The sequence below is a fragment of the Aquila chrysaetos genome, chromosome Z (assembly GCF_900496995.4).
Source record: "Aquila chrysaetos chrysaetos chromosome Z, bAquChr1.4, whole genome shotgun sequence".
Classification (NCBI taxonomy): domain Eukaryota; kingdom Metazoa; phylum Chordata; class Aves; order Accipitriformes; family Accipitridae; genus Aquila; species Aquila chrysaetos.
Genome location: NC_044030.1, coordinates 45,442,714 through 45,466,138, shown reverse-complemented (window position 1 = coordinate 45,466,138; position 23,425 = coordinate 45,442,714). Strand labels below are relative to the sequence as shown.

General features: G+C 40.2%; 1 protein-coding gene across 7 annotated transcripts in view; it reads left to right on the top strand.

Moving 5' to 3' along the window:
- Window positions 1-17,122: 17,122 nt before the first annotated feature.
- The window catches only part of CEP78 (centrosomal protein 78), a 28,763-nt gene continuing 22,460 nt past the window's right edge, over window positions 17,123-23,425 (top strand). The window contains exons 1-7 of one of the 7 annotated variants that reach the window (XM_030004755.2): window positions 17,218-17,235; window positions 18,025-18,235; window positions 19,495-19,766; window positions 19,988-20,163; window positions 20,778-20,850; window positions 21,365-21,468; window positions 22,228-22,402. In XM_030004755.2, coding sequence (XP_029860615.1) covers window positions 19,514-19,766; window positions 19,988-20,163; window positions 20,778-20,850; window positions 21,365-21,468; window positions 22,228-22,402 — 781 coding nt within the window. In that variant the 5' untranslated portion in view covers window positions 17,218-17,235; window positions 18,025-18,235; window positions 19,495-19,513. Of the gene's footprint in view, window positions 17,318-17,458; window positions 17,803-18,024; window positions 18,236-19,494; window positions 19,767-19,987; window positions 20,164-20,777; window positions 20,851-21,364; window positions 21,469-22,227; window positions 22,403-23,425 lie in introns of those variants that run through there. The other 6 variants (XM_030004754.2, XM_030004753.2, XM_030004759.2 and 3 more) reach the window with 6 other exon arrangements.

Here is a 23,425-nt window from a genome sequence, read left to right as displayed (position 1 = left end):
TCTCTGGGAACACTGTTCCAGAAGGTATCCATTTGCCTCTGTTATTCAGATAATAACAGTTATCTTTAAAAACATATGGCCTGTAAAAAAAATATATTTTTGAATTTGTGCTCAGTTTTCAGAAACTCTAAAAACCTTTCAAGACTGAGAAGCGTGTGTGCCTTACATTATCCCAATAACCACACACAGAAATTTTCCCTTCTATGTGCCACTTCGTCTCCTGAGGCAGGGGCTACGGTGCGGTGCACCAGCTGCAGCGCCCAGGCCCTGGCTGGCAGCGGGGCCTGCAGGGGCGGCCCCTGTGAGGGGAGGCCGGGGCTGCCCCGCGCCGGACACAGCCGGTTCCAGCCGGCTCCAACCAGCCCACGCACGGCAGGCTGAGAGGAGGCGGCGCCTCCGGGAAAGCGGGGGTAGGAAAGGGCAAAAAATGCCGGCCGGGCAGAGAGGAGCCAGGAAAAATGCGTGAGAGACAGCCCTGCAGGCGCCAGGGTCGGTGGAGAAGGAGGGGAGGGGGTGCTCCAGGCGCCGGAGCAGAGATTCCCCTGCGGCCCGTGGGGAAGACCATGGTGAGGCAGGCTGTCCTCCTGCAGCCCATGGAGGTCCGCGGTGGAGGAGATATCCACCTGCAGCCCGGGCAGGACCCCACGCCAGAGCATGTGAGCATGCCCTGAAGAAAGCCTGTGAAGAGCCTGTGAAGAGCCTAAACAGGAGCAAGCTCCTGGCAGGAGCTGAGCCCTGTGAGGGACCCACACTGGAGCAGTCCATTGCTGAAGGACTGCGCCCCATGGAAGGGACCCACACTGGAGCAGTTTGTGAAGAACTGTATCCCGTAGGAGGGACCCCATGCCAGAGCAGGGGAACAGCGTGAGGAGGAAGGAGTGGCAGAGAGGAGCTGTTATGGACTGACCACAACCCCCATTCCTCATCCGCCTGCGCCGCTTGGGGAGGAGGAAGTAGAGGAGTTGGGAGCGAAGGAGTGAAGAAAGGGGGGAAGGTAGGTAAGTGTCTTTGATTCTCACCATCGTACTCTGTTTTTAACTGTCAGCAAATTAATCTTCCTCAAGTCCAGTCTGTTTCGCCCGTGATGGTAACTGGTAAGCAATCACCCTGTCTTTATCTCAACCTGTGAGCTTTTCTATCTTACTTTGTTTTCCTTTGTTCTGTTGAGGAGGAGGAGTGAAAGACCAGCTGGGTGCATGTCTGGCAGCCAGGCAAGGTCAACCCACCACATAACAGCATAGTGGATTAGGCCACATGCCACAGTAAGACTTGTGTCTATATTAGACATTTAAGGGGATAATGTAAAATGCAACAAATAATTAATTAAAATAATGGCTAAAAATTCCTGCATCACAAAGTCATTAGACCTTCAAACTGCATCAGAAACAGTGTCGGGATGGTTTGTATCTAGTGTTCCCTGTGGCTAGAGGATCTGAATTTGCAGACTACCAGTTGGTGCTCAATAATGTAAACAAAGTGATCTATTAATAAAGTAAGATAAAAGACACTAAAGTGTATATTTATGTATAGTAAATTTATATTCAGCAGTTAACGCATGTTGGAGAATACACAGAAACACCATTCCTGTTCGATTCTTTTCTCTGCCAGTACAGTGATTTATTTATGGCTTCTCTAGAGAAAACTGAAATAGGGTGCTGGAGCTGCAAGCAGGAGGAAAGGGCATGAAATGATGTTCAGGAAAACAGTGGCAAAATGTGCGGGAAAAGAACAATCTACTTTCAGACTGAGACATTACTGGCAGTGAAATCCAGGGAAAAGAAATTATTTACTTGTTGATCAAAAGTATTTGTATAGGGAATTCTTAGGTACCATCAAACAAATACCAGCTCAGAATTAGGACAGTATATTCTATACTCCTACTCCTATACTTATATACTCCTAGACTCATACTTCTATACTCCCACTACTTCATTCCACCCCCCTTCTACTTCCACATGCACTGATTGTGATGCTGGATTTTGTCCTTTAACTTTTTTCAAACAATGAGCCTAAGATTGGCTGGCTGCCAGACTACTTTTTCTGAGTCAGGCAAATGTTACGTTTTCACTGTTGTGAAAATGTGTCAGTCCTTGGCTACAATTCTGAAAAACATTACTGTTTGGGAAAATGGGGTGTTTCTCTTAGTGTCTTCTAAATACCATCAACCATACACTGCAGTTAATCGCTAAACTCCTAGTCTTCCAATTTCGTGTACGACTGTCATCTTGAGAAAGTTCAAGCAGTATTGCAGAATCTTTAGTGAGTCATGTGAGTTTTCTTACTGTAACAGATAAAGCCTCCTCCCTCCTTATCTATTTTGTGTTCAGTTTTTTAATTTGGATTGTTATCAAATACATGTGAAGTACTAATAATACCAGCTTTTGTTTCTGAAACACTTCACTCCAAGGCTCTTGAGCAATGATAATATTAAAATTCTTCCTTAATTTTCTACTTCATCCCAACTGCTTCATCTGGCTAGCTGAATCCAAAACTGTGTTGGTTCAGGCTCTTTTCAATTATTACACATATTAGATGGATGTCTTAAGTAGTGCTGTATGACCTCTGAAGCAGCATCCAGCGTAATGTGAAAGATTCATGGTAAATAAAAAGAAGGTAAATCTTCCCTGGAGGACAGGTAATAAGAGGAAGATTAATTTTTATATGAAGAAAACTGATTCTATCATATATTAAAAAGCTTTTATGCTGTCATTTTGTCTTTTTTCCTTCTGCAAAACCAGTACTGCTGAACTCACACAAATGGCTTTCCATGAAGTGTAGGCCAAAGATGAAGGCTACCACAGAAGAGGTATTTCCTGCTTTAAAATCAGTACTCATGGGATTTTATTCTTTTTGACTGAGGAAGCATAGGAAAATTCAGCACTGAAAACATGGTTCCACTCAGAATGAGAGATACACTAAGCATGCAAATGTTTTTATAATGCTTAACTCAAACTACAACTCAGGAGAGAGTTTGGGGAGTCATCAGTGATAACCTCTGAAATCATCATCCCAGTGTCCATTAGCAGCTGAAAATACAACAGGATGTTGGCAATCACCAAAAGGGTGCTGAAAACAGGTCAGAGGCATCTTCTTGTGGTCTAAACCTCAGTGAGCCTGTGAGTTGTGGGTACCATATCCAGTTTTGTTTTCTGCATCTCAGGAAATATGTAGTGGAGTTAGAGAAAGCTCAAAGGGCAACTAAAACAGTCATGTGGTGGAACAGCTGCTTTGCAAGAACAAACTAGAAGGACCAGGACTCCAGTTCAGAGAAGATAAGCCTGACTGAGGATATGATTGTGGTTTACAAAATCATGGAGGTGGTTGCCCAAGTGCAAGCAGAACTGTTAGGTACTAAATCCCATGTTTGCAGAACTAAGAGGCATTTTATGAAACAACCTGGACATTTTGTGTGAAAAATAAAAAGTTCTTACATAGCAGGTGTTGAACTTGTGGAACTTGCTACCCAGAAGCTTGTAGAGGCAGACAAAATGAGCAGCTTCAAAAAATGGATTACACAAAGTACTGGGCGACAGGTCAATAATGGACAGTAAAAAAAAAAGGTGTGAATGTCCTCCTCAGCATGCCTAGTAAAACAGCTGTGGATGCTGGAGAGTACAAGGGGAGTGGGGCACAGAAAAAGGCCAGGCTTTTGTGCCTACACAGTATTTCCATTAGCCACTGTAGGAGAATGAATATTGTGCTAGAGGGACAACTGGTCTGAACAAGAAGGACATTTATCATCTCCTCAGTTTGAGGGATGAATATTTGTTGATTCTTACTAATTTCTGAATAGAAATATTCTTTAATTTGTAAGCAATAAAATATTGGATTTCTGACAGTTCTGAGAACTCAGATGAAGATTTTAGAAGTTCAGGCAGACTGTCTGAAATAGAGTTAGGTTTTGCTTTATATATGCTTCATTATCCTTGAAATTCTATTCTTAAAATGTTATCCTTCGATTATTTATTCAACCTTACCTAGTTCTGAAAATGGAGCTTAATTTGTTGAAAAATTGAATCTAGTTCTAAATGATATAGCCTTACTATGATTTGTTGGCAAAAAATACTGTTCTTGACAGCAGTAATGTTGCTGATTCTTTCAAATTGGTGTCAAGTATGTTGAAAGTTAGTGGTACCATAGTTCTCATTTTTGTTGCAAAAAAGTTCCTATTGTAAAGCCTGAAATCTTTTCATGCGCTACAATTTTTGCATTGTTCTGTAAGGGCTTTTCAATAGAGAATCAAATGTCACATCACACTATAAAGATATAGTTCTATGAACTTCTTCCGTTATGATGAACTAAAATTAACCATACTTTAAGTGCACTGTCTTTTTAGTAAAGGCAAAAAATGAATTCAAATATCTCAGTTTTCAAATTAAATTATACAAATGCCACAGATCATTACACAAAAAACAAGTAACATTTTCTAATATTGCTGATATAGTGTTATAATCCTTAAATACGTCACTTTCTTTCCTGAAAATACTGTCTTACATAGTACAATCATTCTTGAGGTCTACTTTTCTCGAAGACAGGTGCTAAAAAGTCATTCTTCCTGTGGTGTCCTTCTCTCATGAAGTGAAATGAATTTTGCATTCTAAAGATTTGATCATTCTCTGAGTAATTTATTTGGAAGTAATACTGTCCTTGTCATTACAGTATAGTCTAGCCTGTAATTTATTAAGTTTGGGTTAAAAGTATGCAAGTTCATTCTTTTATTGCTTGTATGTCTTACATGTCGTAAAAGTTAAACTATTTTTGTATTGAGAAATAAAACTGGCTTTGTAAAACATAAAAAATTCTCTGGTATACTTAAATTTTTTTTGTGGCATTACATAATTATCAAGCTTTCTTTCCTTCTTTTATATTTTTATAAATTCTAGGAAGTTAATTTCTTATTTGCATTTTAGAAAACTCAGTCCTTGATTCAGTGCCTTGGCTACATGTTTACAAAGTTGAGTGAACTTCTGTGGTTTTGGTGCTTAGGGCTTGCATATTTTGGGGGACTTGCTATATTTGGGAGCCAGTCATATGTATAATAAACAAGCAAAGCATTTTTCTCAGGTGACAGGTACAAAAGGTGTTTTAGGAAGATCCTGAAAAGAATATTAAAAATAAAAAATATGTTACTCAAGATCTTAATGTAGAATTAAAAAGCCCTGTAAAAACACCACAAATATTTATCTTTAATTTAAAAGAATAATTTACCTTGAGAATTTATTTTCTTGTGGAAATTGGTGAGCTTCACCTAGAAGAACAGTTTAGAAGACATTTCTATCTTAGGAGAATTTTAATGCTTTTGAGAAAGAGTAGAATTTGATTTAAACAAGAAAAACATGTTCCTTCCCTTGCACTGAAGTTGATCAAAAGTTTCCAAAAAATGGTCTCCAATTCAGCTAAGCTATTTACAAGAAGCTATTTGCAAAGAAAATATAAAAACAAAGAAACAAAAAATAAAATTACACAAATCACCCACTAAAACAATGTAACTTTTAGTTTAATGGGAGTATGTGATGGAATACTGTTGCCATAATAGATCATAACCCAGATTTCACAGTGGGTTGTCTCCCCAAAAGATCCTAATCTAAAGCTTCAAATACAAATCTCTCTGATCTTTAAAATTTAGATGTAAATCTAAATGTAAATCTAGAAAACTCCACAAAAACTTACAAAAAGGAAATTTTAGTTAATCCTTGGGAAATTATAAATTATCTAGTGAAATATGTAGATAATATTACCTCAATACAAAGTAATAAAGACTCTAACTGTTTTCATGAAGTTTCAGAAGACTAGGCAATATTTTCTAAAGAAGTTCTGAATTTCTATGGGTTTTCTTACAAACTTTTAATAAAAAGACTTTGTGGGGAAAGGTTGCAAAAATAAATAAATTGGCCTTCTACATTTTAGTAAAATACATATTCAAACTTTACTTCAAGTCAAAAACAAGGATACATTTATCCAGTTCCAAATATATTTGTTGATTTCTTAGTTCCCTCTTTTTGAAAGGAACTTGGATCTAAAAGTATAAAACAGTCTATGGATTAACCCGGTAGAAAAATCTCTCAAGTTCAAAGACACAAGAACTATGTTAAGTATGCAAAAAATTCTGAGTCTGAGCAAGCTTCATTTAATGTCACACGGGGACTTGCTATTAACAGAAAATAAGAATTCATTATATATTGAGTAAAATGTCACAAATGATTAAACTACTAATGATGGAAAGCTGAACAGAAGAAATACATTTATTATTGTAATTATGCACTAAATAGCTGATGAATTAATTCAATTTCATTGACTCAATCCACTGATACTTAGCTCTCTTACCCTGTATAGCTAAGTACAGGTCTGGTAATGAAAGCTGTGTAAGAACCGTATTCTGCTTCATCCTGTGCTGCCAGCTGCCTCTGCCTGATCTTCAGGGCAAGGTGCGCAGGCATTCAGAGAGAATATCTGGCTGTTCAGCAGCAGTGCCAAGTACAGTAGCTACCTGGCTGTCTTGGTTCCTGTCTGTGCCTCTTGGGAGATGTTTTATCTGGAAAATTCCATGTTCTTCAGCCATTAGGATCCCCTTGCAATACCATCCTACACATTAATGTTACAAAGCTGGAATGTGGATAGACATTACCCCTTTCAATCATTTAATTCTATGTGATTGAGTCTGTTGTAATCCATACATTTCATCAGCAGATAGAAAGCATACCTGAAAGCTACCCCAATGAGAAGCCATGTTTTCCATCCTTCTTCAGCATTGATATTCAGAATTACTATGTATTTCAAAATTAGTTTATAGTAATTACTACTGTTACTATAACTTACCCTGGCAGCTCAGGCTGTGCAGGTCTGTGTAGTGAATCAAAACAGCATGACTAACTCTGCAATGAAGCCTAGGAAATGGTTCCAAGCTAGGAGAGAAATAAAGGTCAAGAACAGTCAGCTAAAAGTGCATTATTTTCTTATACATTCATTATGTCATAAATTTTTCCTACTTAATTATCTGTTTCAGCAGAAAAAAAGATGTTATTTCACATATTTTCCATATTTGATTTATATTCTTATACATACAATTGTATATAATTATACATATACATGTTATATATTTTATCCTATGTACAATATAATATATATAGTATATATGATATATCTTATTTAATACATCATGTATATCAACACACAGTAAATGATGTTGCTATTTTTGTTCATACTTTCTTTCTATATCCCCCACGCTCATTATTTAGTCGTCTCCTAACTTTGGGGCATTTAATTTTCTAGGTGATTTCTTTCATTGTTGCTTCTTGTTAAAGTTATAGCAATATATGACTTTCAGAACTGATCTTAGATAGTTTTCAGTACAACTTTGGGAGGAATAATGATTTATTTTCGAAGACACTTGTACCTAGATGGTTGATTTTGTTAAACACCAATTTTGAAAAATAGAAAATTAAAAAAAAAGAGGGGGGAGACAGTGAATGAGAAGGAGAGACAAAAAGAGAGAAAAGGCTTTCTGTACATATCTGACAGTGAGACGGAAGGAAACAACAAAATTATACTGCAGGCTAGAAACATAGCTTTTGAGAACAAAAGGCAAGCCAGTGGTAGAGAAAAGGAAAAAAATCCTGTTTCCACTGAACAACTTCTGCTTTGCATTCAGGCGTCATTACATGGACTTGAAGCTCCCAAGTCTACTAAAATGTGTGCTAATCCATGGAATGGATGGCATGGCTGGCTATTGCAGAGAGAAAAGAACTGAATCTATTTGGCCTATATCAGCTCAGGATTTCTAAAACAGAGAATATTTACCCTTGCACTCTCAGCATTATTTTTTTTTTCTCCGTAGTCCGTAAGTATTTTATACCTCCATCTTGGCCAGCTTTCTCCTTTTCCTTTCCTTTCAGGCTGTCCAAAGCATATTTCCTTACCACTGCTTCAGTCTCCAGGACCCACTCCATGTTTCAAGAGGTTTTGTACAATTGATTATTATCAGAAGAACTTATTTCTTTATACCAAGTTTCATACCTCTTCAGATCTCTCAGTGTGCCTTACTGTGAAAATTCACAAACAATGACACTTTTTCTTTTATTTTTTTAACTTGAGGTGCCTTTGAACTGCCCTGAGTTAGGCTTTGAGAGTTTGTGGTTTGTTTTACACGTTTTGTGTGTGTTAAAGTGCCACGTCCTGTTACAATATAATGCAAATAATAAACAACCCTGTGCTCTTGTCATTATGCAATCATGAGCTTCCATGAAAAATATGATAAAGCTGTCTAATGATGACACAATGAAAAAATTATTTCCTCCTTGCTTTAAGCAAAAGATTTCCAGGCTCTGCCAACGCATCTTTGCTTGAGGAACATTGCCACCTAGCAACAAAGTATCTTCTCGGGCTTCTGCACAAAAGCTGTACAGAACTGCCCCAGCAGCAGCTCTTAAAACTTTTTCAAATAGTTTTGGAAATTTTGTTTTTGTCCTTTTCCCACTTAGCATTCAATGCCAGCTGGCATTCCGCAGAATAAAGGAAAATTGCTAGCTATTTAGTCTTGGAAGCAGGCTTTAAAAGGCTAGATAGAGAAGTTAAAAAAAAGACAAAATGTTAAGTTTTTCCTTTAACACATACTGTGCAGTAAGAGATAATGTGGAAGTACACCAAGTCAAGTAGGATACCTTCCAGACGTCCTCAAACAGCCAAGAGAAAATACCTGCTGCCCACCACTGACAGGGTAGAGTGCACAGCCCTTTTTTTTTTCTCCCTGATGCCTAAGAAAGCTAACATTGGCTATGGTGTGAGACTGACAAATGCTTGTTGTGTTAAATCAGATTGAAAATTAGAGTTAGTATACATTAAACAAACAAAAAAAAAATCCAAAGAGCATATGGTCTAGAAAGATACAGGAAGAAAACAGTGAGAAAAAGAATTAGTTCAACAAATTCAGCAAAATGATGACTGGTGAAGAAGACATCATTTGCCAAAGTGACAGAATTAGGTCTGTTTTGGGACTGTTCTCTAGAGCAGAGACATCTGGTATCTCACCAAATCATTTCATATTTTTGAAGAGCTAAAACAGTAATGGGAACTGTCTCTGACTGAAAAAGCAAGTAATGGTTATAGTCACAATTACAAAATATAGGACATTTTACATAAAAATGAGAAATCTAGCCAAAGAGAAAACATAAAACAATACAGTAAAAATTCCAAGCCTCATTTTTTAATGCTTTAATGAGACAAAATTAACTAAATAGCTTTCATAATATTGTCAGAATATTGTCAGAAGTGCTATGCAGGCAATGACTGAACTTGAAAAAATGGAAATACAGCAAAATGGCTTACTCTAAGACCTAAGTACCCCAAAATACGTGTTCTTACAAGCATGTCATATATATTACATGCTTAAAAATATTTAAATACTACTTTAACTGTATGGATAGTTACTAAGAAGCAAAAAAAAGGTCTCATTATTGCTGAGTGAGTTGGACTTCTATATACAGCAATGAATAAATTCAAGGAATGAAGAAAAGCTATTAAAAAATGCATTGTGTTAGTATCTTATCAATCACTAATACTGTAAATCAGCCTCTTTTCTAGTGTCCTGAATAAGTATTGTTAAGTGTCAACTGTGGCAAACTTTGATGCTCTAATACATTTATCTTCTGTCTTCTGTTCTTTCTACACTGAATCTATGAGACTAGTGTTAACTATCTGGAAGTCTGTGACCACAAAAGACTATGGTATGCTTTTGAATGACAGGAAGACTTCATTTTCAAAACAAGAGGGAGTGTAGTACATACGCCGTTCACACAATACTGTGGTTCAGGTTGAAGTGGTCATAGCTTGCCCATATTTCTTTTTCCTGAAAATCTAGAACAATTCTTGAATGACAATATCTTATTAAATTTTTTAGCAACTGATCAATGATCCAAACCTTCATGTTATTTTGAAAGCACACACTGGCCATAAAAGAAGATTACTTCAGTTTGTCGGCTGTGAAAACCCTACAAATGAAAGACTGGGAAGCAGAATCAGACATCCACTGTAGATTCATCGTTACACATATTACAGCTGTCTACTGCATAAAGCCTGCATTTAGAGCCTACACAATGATTCATACACACAGAACACTTTTGACACTTCCTCAGTACCCAGCCCTTTTGGCAGATCTGTGTCATGTCTACCAAAATTTGATTAAAAAAAAAAAAAAAAAAGTAAAAAACCCCTTAAACTTTAGAGGAGTAAATAGAATGCAAAGTAAAACCAATGAATCAAATTCTGAGGAAAGGGACGCTCAGCATTATTTTTTAAAGAAAACCACATTTGGTAGGGAGCAACTTGGAGCAAGTTCTCTGCAATATTAATGAATTTCAGCTTTGGAAATGTCTACTTACTGACAAGACAAATTCCCTTTTAATTATAACTTAATTATGATCTATGCAGCCTGCAGTTTTAGAGATCTAGTGTGATTGTTTCAAGGCTATAGCCAATACAGAACATGGATAATAGTTTTGACATGCCACAAAATAACAAAAGCTGTATTAACAGTCTAATCACTCTTTATCTTGCTTTTATTTTAGGCTCATTCTTGGTGCACAACACATGACTAATCCATTGCATACAGATAAGCTTCTTGTTTCATTTACATGGCAGTGACAGTGCTGCTGTGATTCAAAATTCATCTTGAAATCCTAGTCTCTACAGTGGACAGCATAATTGACATTGAAATTGACAACAAAATGCAAGGCTGGAGAGTCTCCAATATATAATGTCTGTGAATACCACGTCTGTCCCTCCCGGAATCTTCACAGATATTTTCTGTTTTTCACAGATTAAAATGCATAGAAGTCCAAGCTAATACTTCTGAAATATCGTATCAAGCACATCAGATAAATTTTCCAAAGAAAATAGGGACATGCCTAAAAATTCCATCCCTAAGTGATTTTAGAAGATGTGGTTGTCATCTTTACACCTTTGATTTGTACATAACAGATGGTTTGTAGATGTCACACTGTACCAGAGCAAAATCCTGACTGAATGAAAAGGCTATCCAGAGAAATAAGATGAGTAAAGGAATTTAGAAAAAAGTCCAAAAGTGATCATGGACATATTAATCAAAGAGAAAATGTCAAATGCATGTGGGCTGGCAGCGAAGTAGTCCCTACCTATTAACTCCCTACCTGTTAAAAAGTGATTTAACTAAGTAGCACAAACAGCAAATCTTTAAAAGTAAAGATTCTTGACAATATTTAAATTTTAATTTGCTTGAGTTTAGTCTGTGGCACCCAGAGGTATGACAAGCACCAGAAATATTTTGCCATACAGTCTCGAAAAACTGCTGTTGCCATTTGGCTGATTATGACCCTGTGTGCCTTGTCTTTTATGTTCAATTCACAAAATGTCATGGTGAAACAACTTGTATGGATGTGACCTCAGACTTACTGAAATAATTCTTCTTTGGCACGCTTGATCATAGCACACAGGCTACTTCAGTTGCTTCTGATGTCAGTTAAAGACTGTGTAATATTACATCTGTGTGAACAGACAGAGTTTTCACAATGTTCTAGGGGCCTTAACCTGTTTAATTTCTCTGGAGTTTGCTCAGGTTTAGAGTTTAAATCCTGCTACCTACAAGCAGACTAGAAGCATAACTTTTCAAGTAACCAAATTGCTTAGTCATCAATTTACAGTAATCATTTTCTTAAGTAGTTGGTGTTGCTAGCAGTTATGTCGCAGGAGTAACTATGACTCTCTTAAGATGGGATCATAGTTATCAACTGGGCAGAGCTGCAGAGGTCACACCTCCTCGTGGTCCCACTGGATGCCTTTTGGGGTAACCAAGATGACCTCTGCCCCATAGTGGGAATTATGGCTACTTCCTTCTTGTTGACTGGCTTCACCAACCGCTCAATAGTATTTTTTCAAAGGTGAAACTAATGCCTGGCACTGATTTTTTTTTTTTGTCGCTGCCCAAAACCTGTGCCCATGGGTGTGGTAGGGCCTAGTCTGACAGCCCTTGAGGGTGGTGCTGTCTGGCTTATACAGACTCTCATATTAGGACTGGAAAAATGGGTTGGCCAATGCGAATTGCATTTGTATCAGCTGCCACACAAACAAGTCCTTTGGACTTCCGAGATGATGTGCTCACTCGTACCATCAGAGACCATGAGAAGTTGCTGGAGGTGAGGTTTGATCTGAGGGTGTTGGAGTTTGTTAACCCAGAGGTAGTTGGTTTGGAGTGGCAGCATTCTTCTATTTTGACTGACAGTTAGGCCATGTTACCGGAGGTGTATGAGATACCTACCTCCTCGAGTCTCAAGGGCAATGTTTTCAGCCCATCCCTACGGGAGATTGAGAATGAAAAGGAGGGGAAACTCTCACCTTCCGGAGTCATGGCTCAATTTTCTCTATTGCCATCAACGTCTATGCAGGCCCCAGCGGTGACTTGCCAACCAGGCGTATACTGGTGGTGAAGATCCTGGACAAAAACCCATCTTGTCCATGCTGTGGAAACATGATAGGAAAGATGTCGGGATTGATTAAACATCTAAAGAGAACACATGGAAAGAAAAAGATCCTGTTCCAGTGTGCTCAGTGTGGGAGAACTAGTGTGAAACATCATAGTATTGCCTGCCACTTCCCGAAGTGTAAGGGGGCTATGGAAGCTGACCTGGTGGAGGGTTGGAAATGTGAGGAGTGCAAGAGGACATCTGAAACAAAAATCAGCCTGGGGCAACATAAGCGCTTGGTGCATCCAGTTGCTAGAAATATTGAGTGGATTGCTGCCACTTGCCCCCAGAAGGGGACTGCTAGAGGGGTACATCAGCAGTGCTGGACAGAAGAGGAGGTGGAGTTATTGAGGAAGTTGGATAAACAGTATGAGGGAAGTAAAAACATCAATAAGTTGATTGCAGAACATATTCTGTCGAAAACAACGAAACTGGTAAGTGATAAGAGAAGGCGTCTTCATAAGACTCTAGTGAAAAGAAGGGAAAAAGATCAAGATTGGACAAAACATCTAGAAAAAGAGTGGGAACATCTTGTGAACATTGGACCACAGGTGGAAGAAGGACTGAGGTCCCATTATCGAAGGGTGATTTCTGAATGGGTAGCATCTGAAAAACTGCCCATTCTTTGGGGAACTTTTGAAAAGGTGATCGAAGGGAAAGAAGACCTATCAACAGGAGTTGATGAGGCGATTGAGGACTGCTATTCATGCCCGTTTATGAAGTCCACCAAGTTGGAAGCAAGCCAAAGTTGAAAGCATCAAATGGCCCAAAGGGCTCGTCCTTCAGAACCACCAAAGAAATGTATGAAAAAGAGAGCTGTAAAGTGGGGGCAATTCCTACGATTCCAGTGGCTGTTTTACCTGGATGGAGGGAATCTTGCTGGTATTATCCTGGGTGATGTGGAATCCCTGAGGTGCGGTATCCCACAGGATGAAGTATGCAAGGTGTTGAAGTTGAAATGGGAATTGCCGGGAACATTCAAGGGCCTGGGTGCTTTCAGAACCATTGGTCAAGCAGACAACTTGGCATTTGAAGCCATGATCACGGCGAAAGAAATCTCTAAAAATATCAGAGAGATGAGTAAGAATGCAGCGCCAGGACCTGATGGACTAAGTTTGAGGGACATCATTAAGATAGATCTTCACTTTACTCAGTTAATGGAGTTATTCAATCTATCATTTGTACCTGGCATTGTACTGGACATGGTAAAAGAATGTTGGACTGTGTTAGTATCAAAATCATCCTTACCAGAGCGCCAGAATGACATCAATAATTGGTGACCAATTACCACCAGATCAACTATCTTAAGGTTATTCTCAAGGATTCTGACAGCAAGGTTGACTAAGGCATGACCTATTAATCCACAGCAAAGGGGATTTATTAGATCATCAGGATGTGTGGAAAATCTAAAATTCCTACAACTTCTAATTAGGAATGCAAAGAAAGAACATCAACCCCTAGGGGTAGTCTTCATCGATCTAGCCAAAGCCTTCAACACTGTGAGCCATTCTCACATACTTATGGCTCTAAAACAAAAGGGTGTGGACAATCATATTATTACCCTGATTACAAAGTTATATCAGAATATCAATACTTGTGTTAACATGAAGAATGAGCAGTCAGATCCCATTGGGATTTGGATTGGTGTGAAACAAGGAGATCCAATGTCTCCAATTTTATTCAATTTATCTGTGGACCCCCTACTGTGCAAGTTGAAGGAAGAAGGAAACGGATTCCAACACTGCTCGAAACTTATAACTATGGCTTTTGCAGATGACTTAGTACTGTTGAGTGGATCATGGGATAGAATGCAGAAGAATATTAAAATCTTAGAGGTCTTTTGTGATCTAACAGGCCTCAAGACACAGGAGGAGAAAGGCCATGGCTTTTACATCCAACCTATGAGAGACTCATATACACTCAATGACTGTCCGCCATGGCTAATCAATGGCACCCCCCTTAATATGATTGAACCAGGTAGCTCTGAAAAGTAGCTGGCATGGACTGGAATATCAAACCCAGAACTACTGGAGAAGGTAAAGGGCTGGCTGCAACGAATTGGAGAGTCTTCTTTGAAACCATTTCAGAAGGTGGACATCTTGAAAGGATATGCTATTCCACGATTGATCTACTTAGCAGACCATGCTGATGTAAAAGTAACATACCTGGAAATGCTTGACCTGGCAATTTGAACGGCTGTCAAGGAATGGTTACATCTACCAGCGAGTACCTGTGATGCCATCCTGTACACCAGTACTCAGGTTGGAGGCCTAGGTATTACCAGACTTTCGGGACTGATCCCTAGTGTACAAGCCCAAAGATTACGTAGAATTGCACAATCTTCAGATGAAACAATAAGAGCAATTGTAAGACAAGAGGGGATTGAGAAAGAATTTGAAAGACTATGGGTTACAGCTGGAGGAGATAAGGATAAAATTCCGTCCATCCGGGACCCGAGGACAGTTATGGTGATATCGGAGGAATTGGGTGGTGAAGAACCAGTTTTGGAATGGGAGATGCCTGCTCCAAAAACTATTTTTCCAAAACCTTGTAACTGGCAAAAACAAGAATTTATGAATTGGACCAAGCTTCTGTCCCACGGCCATGGGATTACCAACTCTGAGAAGGATAAAATGAGTAACAGTTGGATTGAATACTCTAGAGGCATGCCCCATAGAAAACTCACCACAGCACAACAATTAAGAGCAAACATTTATCCCACAAGAGAATTCTTGCCAAGATGAAGACAAGAGTCACAAATTAAATCATGTCAACATTGTCAAGCAGAGAATGAAACTTCTGCACATATCATTGGATATTGCCCCACGGTGCAAGATGCCAGGATAAAAAGACATAACCAATTATGTGAAATATTAGTACAAGAAGCTAGAAAGAAAGATTGGATAGTATTCCAAGAGCCTTTGCTAACAGATGAACAAAATGAATTATACAAACCTGATCTGGTATTTATTAAGGGAGATGAGATGTTAGTTGTGGACATTACAATCAGATACGAAAGTAAACCAACATCACTGGAGGACGCGGCGGCAGAGAAAGTAACACCATCTTAAAGATCAAATTCAAGAACCGACGAATGCTAATATTATTAAATGCAAGGGATTTCCTTTGGGAGCATGTGGAAAATGGTATCAATGCAATTACAAAGTATTAAAAGCTTTAGGACTCTCTAATTCCAGACAAGAAAAGGTTGCTTGTTGTTTATCAAATAAAGTATTATTTACTTCAGTAGATGTAATGCACGGACTACTGTAAGAACTTAATGTATGATTGCAATAGTTTGATCTGTAGTAGCTACTGTAGTAGTGGTTGTAGTTGTATTAACTAATGAATTCTCTAATAAAGCCTTTCTCTATTCTTATCTTACATCATCGAGGATACAACTAAACTGCTTCACAATGACTAGGATTAGTGCTAGACCCCTGGGGTAATTAGAAGCATCATTTTTGCTAAGTGATAATGTGTTGGGACGTATGGTATTCTGAATCACGACGTGTCATCTATTCTTGATTGGACATTAATTTTTTTTTTAATTGGACTTATTCTCTAAAGTAGACATTAATTATCAGCTTTGACATAGGTGGACAGGCCACCTTTACTTAACTCGGAAAAGAAACGGGTATAAATTGTGTGTATATATATATATATACGTTTGTTAAATAACCGAATCGCTCTTAGCCATCAGTTTACAGTAATCATTTTCTTAAGCAGTTGGTGTGGCTATCCATGAATGAACTGCCAATTACTGGGATCAGCGCATGGACTACATGTGAGCCATTTTGCCCTGATGTGCACTTTGTAACGCTCCGCACTGAACGTCAGCGAGAACTCTCTGATCAGAACTGAAGCCATGCCTGCGTAAACTCACCTAGCAAACTAACGAGAAATGTAGCTGTGGAAGAGGGATTTGTTTCTCTCGGAGGGCTCAGACCAGACCAGCAGACTGCAGCTACTGCTGCCGATCAGAACGTTTCAGTAGCTGTACAGCTCCCGACGTGCGTGCTTTGCCGACAGTATAGCTACGCAGCGTGTATGAAGACATACTGAAGGACGGACGGTTTGCTTTCTTCTAGCTCTTAAAGCGTATTTTAGGACGGGGCAACGGCGCTTCCCGTTCAGCTGTAGAACGTCTGCCTAAAACCCGTGCTGCCTTCACCCCCCTCCTGCCCCGCTCTGCTCTGACGGCAGACGACGGGCCGCGCTCACGTGGGGGTGAGGCAGAGGGCAACGCACCAGACCTCCCCCGCCCTCAGCAGCAGCGTTTATGCGGCAGTCAGGGGTAGGACAGCTAACCGCACCTCGCGCACTCCTCGGATGCCGGCCGGGCGGGCCGCCCACCCGTAGGCCGCGGCCGGGACCGGGACCGAGGAGCCCCCGCCCTCCCGGAGCGGGACGGGGCTGTCCGCGGGCTGAGAGAGGGAGGGAGGGAGGGAGAGAGGGCCGAGGGGCGGTGCTAGGGGCGGTGCTAGGGGCGGTGCTAGGGGCGGTGCTTGGGGCGGCGCTTGGGGCGGCGGGGAACACCCGCGCTCCTGGAGCGCGATTGGTGGGGCGGGGCGGCCATTTTGAATGTAGGAAGGCAGGAGGCGGGCGGGGCGGCAGCCAATCGGGGTGGCAGCCCCGCGCAGCCACGTGGCGGCGGGCGGTTGGGATCCCAGGGAAACGGCTCAGCGCCGTGCGGAGGCGGGCGGCTGCCCTGAGGGCTGGCGGTCGCCGGCGGGCTCGGGAGGAGGTGCGAGGTTGCCGCCGAGGCCGGCGGCGCCCTTCAGCGGCCGCTCGCGGGCTTCGGGGCCGGGGCACGGGGGAGAAGGCGGGTAACTCCTGCGCGGTCGTGTCCCCGGGGCAGGGGGCTGGTGGCCCAGCCGGGAGCCCGCAGGGGCTGGCTGAGGCCGCCTCCGGGAGGGTGGGGCCGTCCGGGCGGCGGGGGGTGTGTATGTGTGGCGGGGGGGGGCGCGGCGTACGAGGCGGGAGGGAGCGACTGTCGCTGCTGCTGCTGCCGACCCCCGGGCGCTTCTCATATCCCCACGGCTGATGGCGGACGGCGCAGTCCCCAGTTCATGCTGGCTGGGGAAGTGGGGCACTGAAGTAGTTCCCTGAGTTGGTGGCAGTATTGAGTGGGCGAAACGTTAAAACCCCCTATTTTACCCCAGTTATAACCGGAGTAGTTTGTTTGTGTATGTTAAGTGGATGCTGTATTACATACTTAAATACGGCGGTCCAACAGGTCGAATAAAATGTGTTTAGCCCCAGCAGACCACCAGGCCGTGCTTAATAAAGCGCCTAAGCAGAGAGTAAGCGGGTAGTTGAGCTTCCTGTGTGTGTCTCGCAGTTCCGGATGCAGGGCATGGTCATTGTTTCTGTGGTCAGTGGTCTTGTATGGCACATTTCTTTGCCCCCCGATAAATTTGGCCAGCTGTTTTTTGAATCGCTATAAACTTAGAGCTTCGTAAAAACTCTTGGCGTGGAACTGGATTTCTCAGCTTTGCTGTGTGCTTTGTTTCTTTTTTCACTTTGTCACTAGCTGGTATCGTCTGATGTCGTCTTGCTTCTGCATGAAAAGAGAGAGTAAATAATTGTCCCCTGTGTACATTCTCAGAGCCAGTCAAGATACTCTAAGGGTTGTGTTAGGTGCACTAACTTCCATGCAGAAGAGCTCTACTTCATATAGTTGTTTCTCAATTGGAAGTTAATGTGGGTCTGATTAGTTTGGCCCTTTTCCTCTCCACCTGCAGGTGGGTTAAACTTTAGTGCTAGGGCCAGGAGCTCCTTCCTTTACTTCTGTTAGAGGTGTGGTGTTTAGGTGTTGCAATGAAAGCCACCAAGTATTGTTTAAGCTCTGGAGAGAAAAAGCTAATATATTGCTCATTGATACACTGCCTGAAGTCAGTGGTGCTTTACGACTGATGGTCAGTCACTTTCTGAAGCTGAAGTGATGGATTATAATTTACTCATTTCTGTTCCTGTGGCCACAGTGTGGTCATTACCTAATGCTAGTAAATCAGAGCTAAAATAAAAGAATAAAAGGGTGTAGGAGAGCTATCATTAGAGTTTCTATCCCTATTATTATTACAGTTTCATCCAAATACTAATAATGTGATTTTTTTTTCAAAATTATATTCGTACAAATGGCTGTCCTCACATACTTGTACATATCCAGTAATTCTTGTCCCATGTTGACATACAGAGTGTTTCAGAAGATTGGCTGAAGCTTTGTAGTCTTTAACAATAAGAAAAAATGTGAACAGTGTTTGATACCCTGTGTGGGATACTTAATGCTGTCTTGAATAATAAATAAATAAGTGGGTCCTCTAAATATCCTGACAAACATTCCTATTGAGACTGTGGAATTACTTACTCTTAATAGCTGTGCCATGGCAGTATTTAGAGATTCTACTTGGGAGTTAGTGCTGGTTTGCTACATGGGTACTAATGTGTAACAAAAAATTATGCCTGCAAAGTGCTTTCCTAAATTTACTGGGATAAGTATATAAGGTATGCAATAGCAAAAATATTTAGGAAACACACAATTTATTCTGTATTATGAAAATTTAGGCTTTTGATTGAAGTAGCAGATAAGCTCACAACTAGTTCTCTATGGAATAGTCATTTGTATCCCTTCATGTTGGGTCAGGGGGTGTCCAAGGCTTTCAGGAGTCTGCAGACCCTGACACTACAAAATTAAATTTTGAGAGGAAAATGAGAACTTTACAGCAGTTTGTGCTTGAACATTAGGCCTTTTGTGTATACCTGTTTGTGTGGGAGAATAAAAATGCATGGTTTTTGGTTGGGTTTTTTCCCACGCCCTTATTCATTCAACTGTACTCACACAGGTAGTGAGCATCACAAGACATTGATGTTTTAGCTGCCACATCAAAGACATGTAAATGTTATACAATATGCATGTTTGGGCTATGCATGTTGAGTTGAGACTGTGTTGTGAAATCAATTATATGTTGGAAAAAGTTTACTTTTTTTTTCCCTCTCATTTTAGAGAGACATCATATAAAAAAATGATTGAGTCAGTCAAAATAAGAAGACAGTGCATGCTGGATTTCTACTCACATTATGAACATCTGTGTGCTCTTCAAGGCTCTGTCCCACTGAAAGCTGTGAAGGCTAACCTGACTCAGGGTGCTCTTGATCTAATTGTAGATCACATCAAAGCTGCTGATTGGGTACCGCTTCTGAATTCTATCAGGCATAATAAGACCCTGACTTCTATTGGAATAAGAAGTTTTCATCAACAGGGTCTTGGAGAATCAGGTTTGTAGTAATGGCTATACAAGATAAATACGTTGGTGCATGCATGTTAGAATTTGTTGCATAAAACTTTTGTGTGATTGAATACACGGGGGGGAGGAATTGTAATACCTAAGGAATTATTTCTATTTAAGAAAGCAGCAAAAAAGCAAGGTGTGATTATGATTGTTTTTAAGTCAATAGGGACTGGATTTTACTGATGTGTAATTTTTGTTGTTTACTAGGTGTTGAAAGATATAAAACTTACTTTAGAAGGAGAATTCCAGCAATTCGATCAAAAGACTTGACTGGCCAACTATGCAAAGCTGTCAAAGGCTGTCTCAGTATATCAGATGTACTAAAAAATTTAGAACTGCAGGGTTTGCTTCTGAGGGAGAGAGATCTAATACTTTTAACAAAGGTGAGAATATATTAGTATACAAATAAATGGAAAATATGCTCAGAACATAGAGAAGTAGCAACTAAATTTTGTAAATATGTCACAGACAAGATCTTCTTCTAAGATATCTTTGTGTTATCCATCACATGAATGATTCTGCTGAGACACTTAGTATAACCTAGTCTTGCTGAACCTGTCAAAATCACATAACCTTCCCTTGCCCTGATTCATCAAGGCTTATTAGAGTTCTTAGCAACATCTCTGCCTTGTGTTTGGGGAGCATAAGTTATGCGTGTGACTGAAACTACTGTGCATGTGCATGACAGAAGGACACCAAGGAGATAAAAACAGGTCTTCAAGACATCTTGTTGGAACACTCTCCACTTCACTCGTGATTGTCTTCTAGGAAAGGAGGTTGCGGCTTGTTGCCTGTAGGCTACTGCTCCTCTTGTGCTAAAGAAATGAACCAGCTTAAACTTGGCTTTAAGGTTCACTTGTTTTGACCTTCCTCTGAACACCCTAGAGTTTCTTGTAGGGAGCACAAAGAGGTCTGAGCAGTCTGGGTGACTTGGTCTTTTATCTGTTTGTATTTTTGCTTTTCAAGCCAGTTAACAAACATTGTTTTTATTCTGAAGGGCTTGGCCACAGCTTCATCTCTGGAGAGTGTCTCTTTAGCCCACTGTCCAATTGGAGATGGAGGATTAGAAAGTAAGTTCAGAATCAAAACCATGTAAATATACTTCCTTTTTTTTTTTTTTTTTTAGTCCTTTAAATAGGTAAGTTTTTTCAGTATTTCCATTCCTGTTTTAAATTTGTCTGTAGTGATTAAAATAACAATCTTCACTTTATTCTACATGACTTAACAACATTTGAAGACTTGAATTTCTTCACTTGATGCTAGTAAACAGCCATACTACTTTATAATGATATTTGTACTTTTATTTAGAACAACAGTCATAATATTTGTTTGAGGTTAGCTCTTTCTTGATTTGTTCATATTTTAGCTTGTTCAGATAGTCTTTGCTAAACACTTGTGCTAGAAATATATAATCTTAGAACACTTTAAATGCATTTAAGATATACTTTGTATTTCAACACTAGTTCTTTGTCAAGGCTTTTGCCTATTAAGGCTGATCCAGCTTCTTAATATGGCAGTGAAAAAGTGTGTTCTGGTAATCTGGCTATGGTATGTGTGGGTAACGTGTGCTTTTGTTTTCTTCAGCAATCTGTCAGAGTATAAAGAATTCAGCCACGATCAGATATGTAAATTTCACAGGATGTAGCCTCACATGGCGAGGGGCAGAACATATAGCAAATGTATTAAAGGTAATTTAATCACCTTTCTTAGAATCAAATGTTCACAAGAACTTGTGAACAAATAAGTTTGATTTTTTTTCTTTGACTTTCAAGCTCTAAATCGGTCAAAGCACTTTGTGAGCAGCATATGTGAATACTGAAGTTAAGTACGTGAATTTTGTGACTTTGTATGCCAAAAGTAGCTTACTAGTGTCAGATTTAAATATGGTATTTCTTAGTAAACATCAGTTAAATAACAGTTCAGACTGAGGTATTTTCTTTAAATGAGTATTAGGGCTGTAAATGTCTGACACCTGTTTTGGGGAATGCTTCTTTCATTGTCACAAATTTTAAAAAATGTCTTAAGTATTCTTAAGTGTTGGGTAAGAATAATTGAGTTATGGTTTAGAAGCTACTAATTAACTGATTAGTAAGCTTGTGACTAGTACAATATTCTAATTAATGTTAACATTGGTTTGCAAGAAAGCACGTAATTTCCTAGTGTGTATTTTCTATTCAAGATGTGTTGAAAGTGTCTGTCTGCCAAAAGAAGTTAATAAGATGTTTTGTAGCTATATTTAATAATTTGCATTGCAAATTGGATGATCAGAACAAAAATGACTTAACTGTAATGTTTAAGAATGACTCAAACTCAGAAATGGTATGACTGTTTTTCTTATATCAGTACTCAAGCCATTAAACATCAATTACAAACAAAGATAACCTCTGATCTTGCCATCAGTAATGGCTTTGCCTTTGCACTTGGTAACGGCTTCTTTGTTTGCAAAGCACCAGGCAATGAAAAGACATGGTGAAGCTTGGGCTGAAAGCCTACGCTACAGGAGACCTGACCTTGACTATATGACCGGTTTGAGGCGGATTACTTTAAACTGCAACATGCTTGTTGGAGATAGAGGAGCAAGTGCCTTTGCAGACTGTCTAGGAGAGGATCTTTGGCTAAAAGGTATTGTGAAATACTGCTCTTAAGATACAGTAGTGGCAGGCAGAAAACTTAAAACTGTCTGTTGTAGCAAATGTAGCTAGAAGAGTAACTCGCTGTTCAGCAAGGAAAGAATAATCTTTCTTCAAAAGAAATTTCTCTTCCTCTTTTGAATTGTCAAAGTGTGTGAATACTATTGTATCATCTAGTTTTGTCCTGTACTGTTTTGGAGAAGTAATTTGTTCTACAATATATCTGTACAAAATGATGAATGGTGCTGGTGTAAGTCATGGCATTCTGTACATAGAATCAAATACTTACCTGTTGAAATCATTTTATAGTTTGAGCTAGGTATACAGATAACATGCATACTGATGGAAGAGGATCAGATTAGAGAATACTTAAGCAAACTGGACATACAGAAGTCCATAGGCCCTGATGGGATGCCTCCACAAGTGCTGGGGGAGCTGGCTGATGTAATTTTGAGGCCATTCAATAATCTGTGAAGGATCATGGTGGTTGGGAGGGCTTCCTGAGGACTGGAGGATAGCAAATGTCACTCCAGTCTTCAAGAAGGCTGGGAAGAAGGACCCAGGGAACTACAGGCCAGTTAGCCGTACTTGGATCCCTGGGAGGGTGGGAATGTGCTGCCATCCACAGGGATCTCAACAGGCTGGAGAAATGAGCTGATGGGAACCTCAGGAAGTTTAACAAAAGGAAGTGCAAAGTCCTGCACCTGGGCAGGAATAATCCCATGTACCAGAACACGCTGGGGGCTGTGTGGCTGGAAAGCAGCTTTGTGGAAAGAGTCCTGGAGGTCCTGGTGGACCACAAGCTGACCATGAGCCAGCAAGTGCCTTTGTGGCAAAGGCGGCTAATGGTATCCTGGGCTTCATTAGGCAGAGACTTGCAAGCAGGTTGCGGGAGGTGATTCTTCCCCATTACGTAGTGCTGGTGAGGCCAGACCTGGGTGCCCCTGTACAGGAGAGAGCTGGAGCTACTGGAGAGAGTCCAGCAAAGGGCCACTAAGATGACGAAGGGGCTACA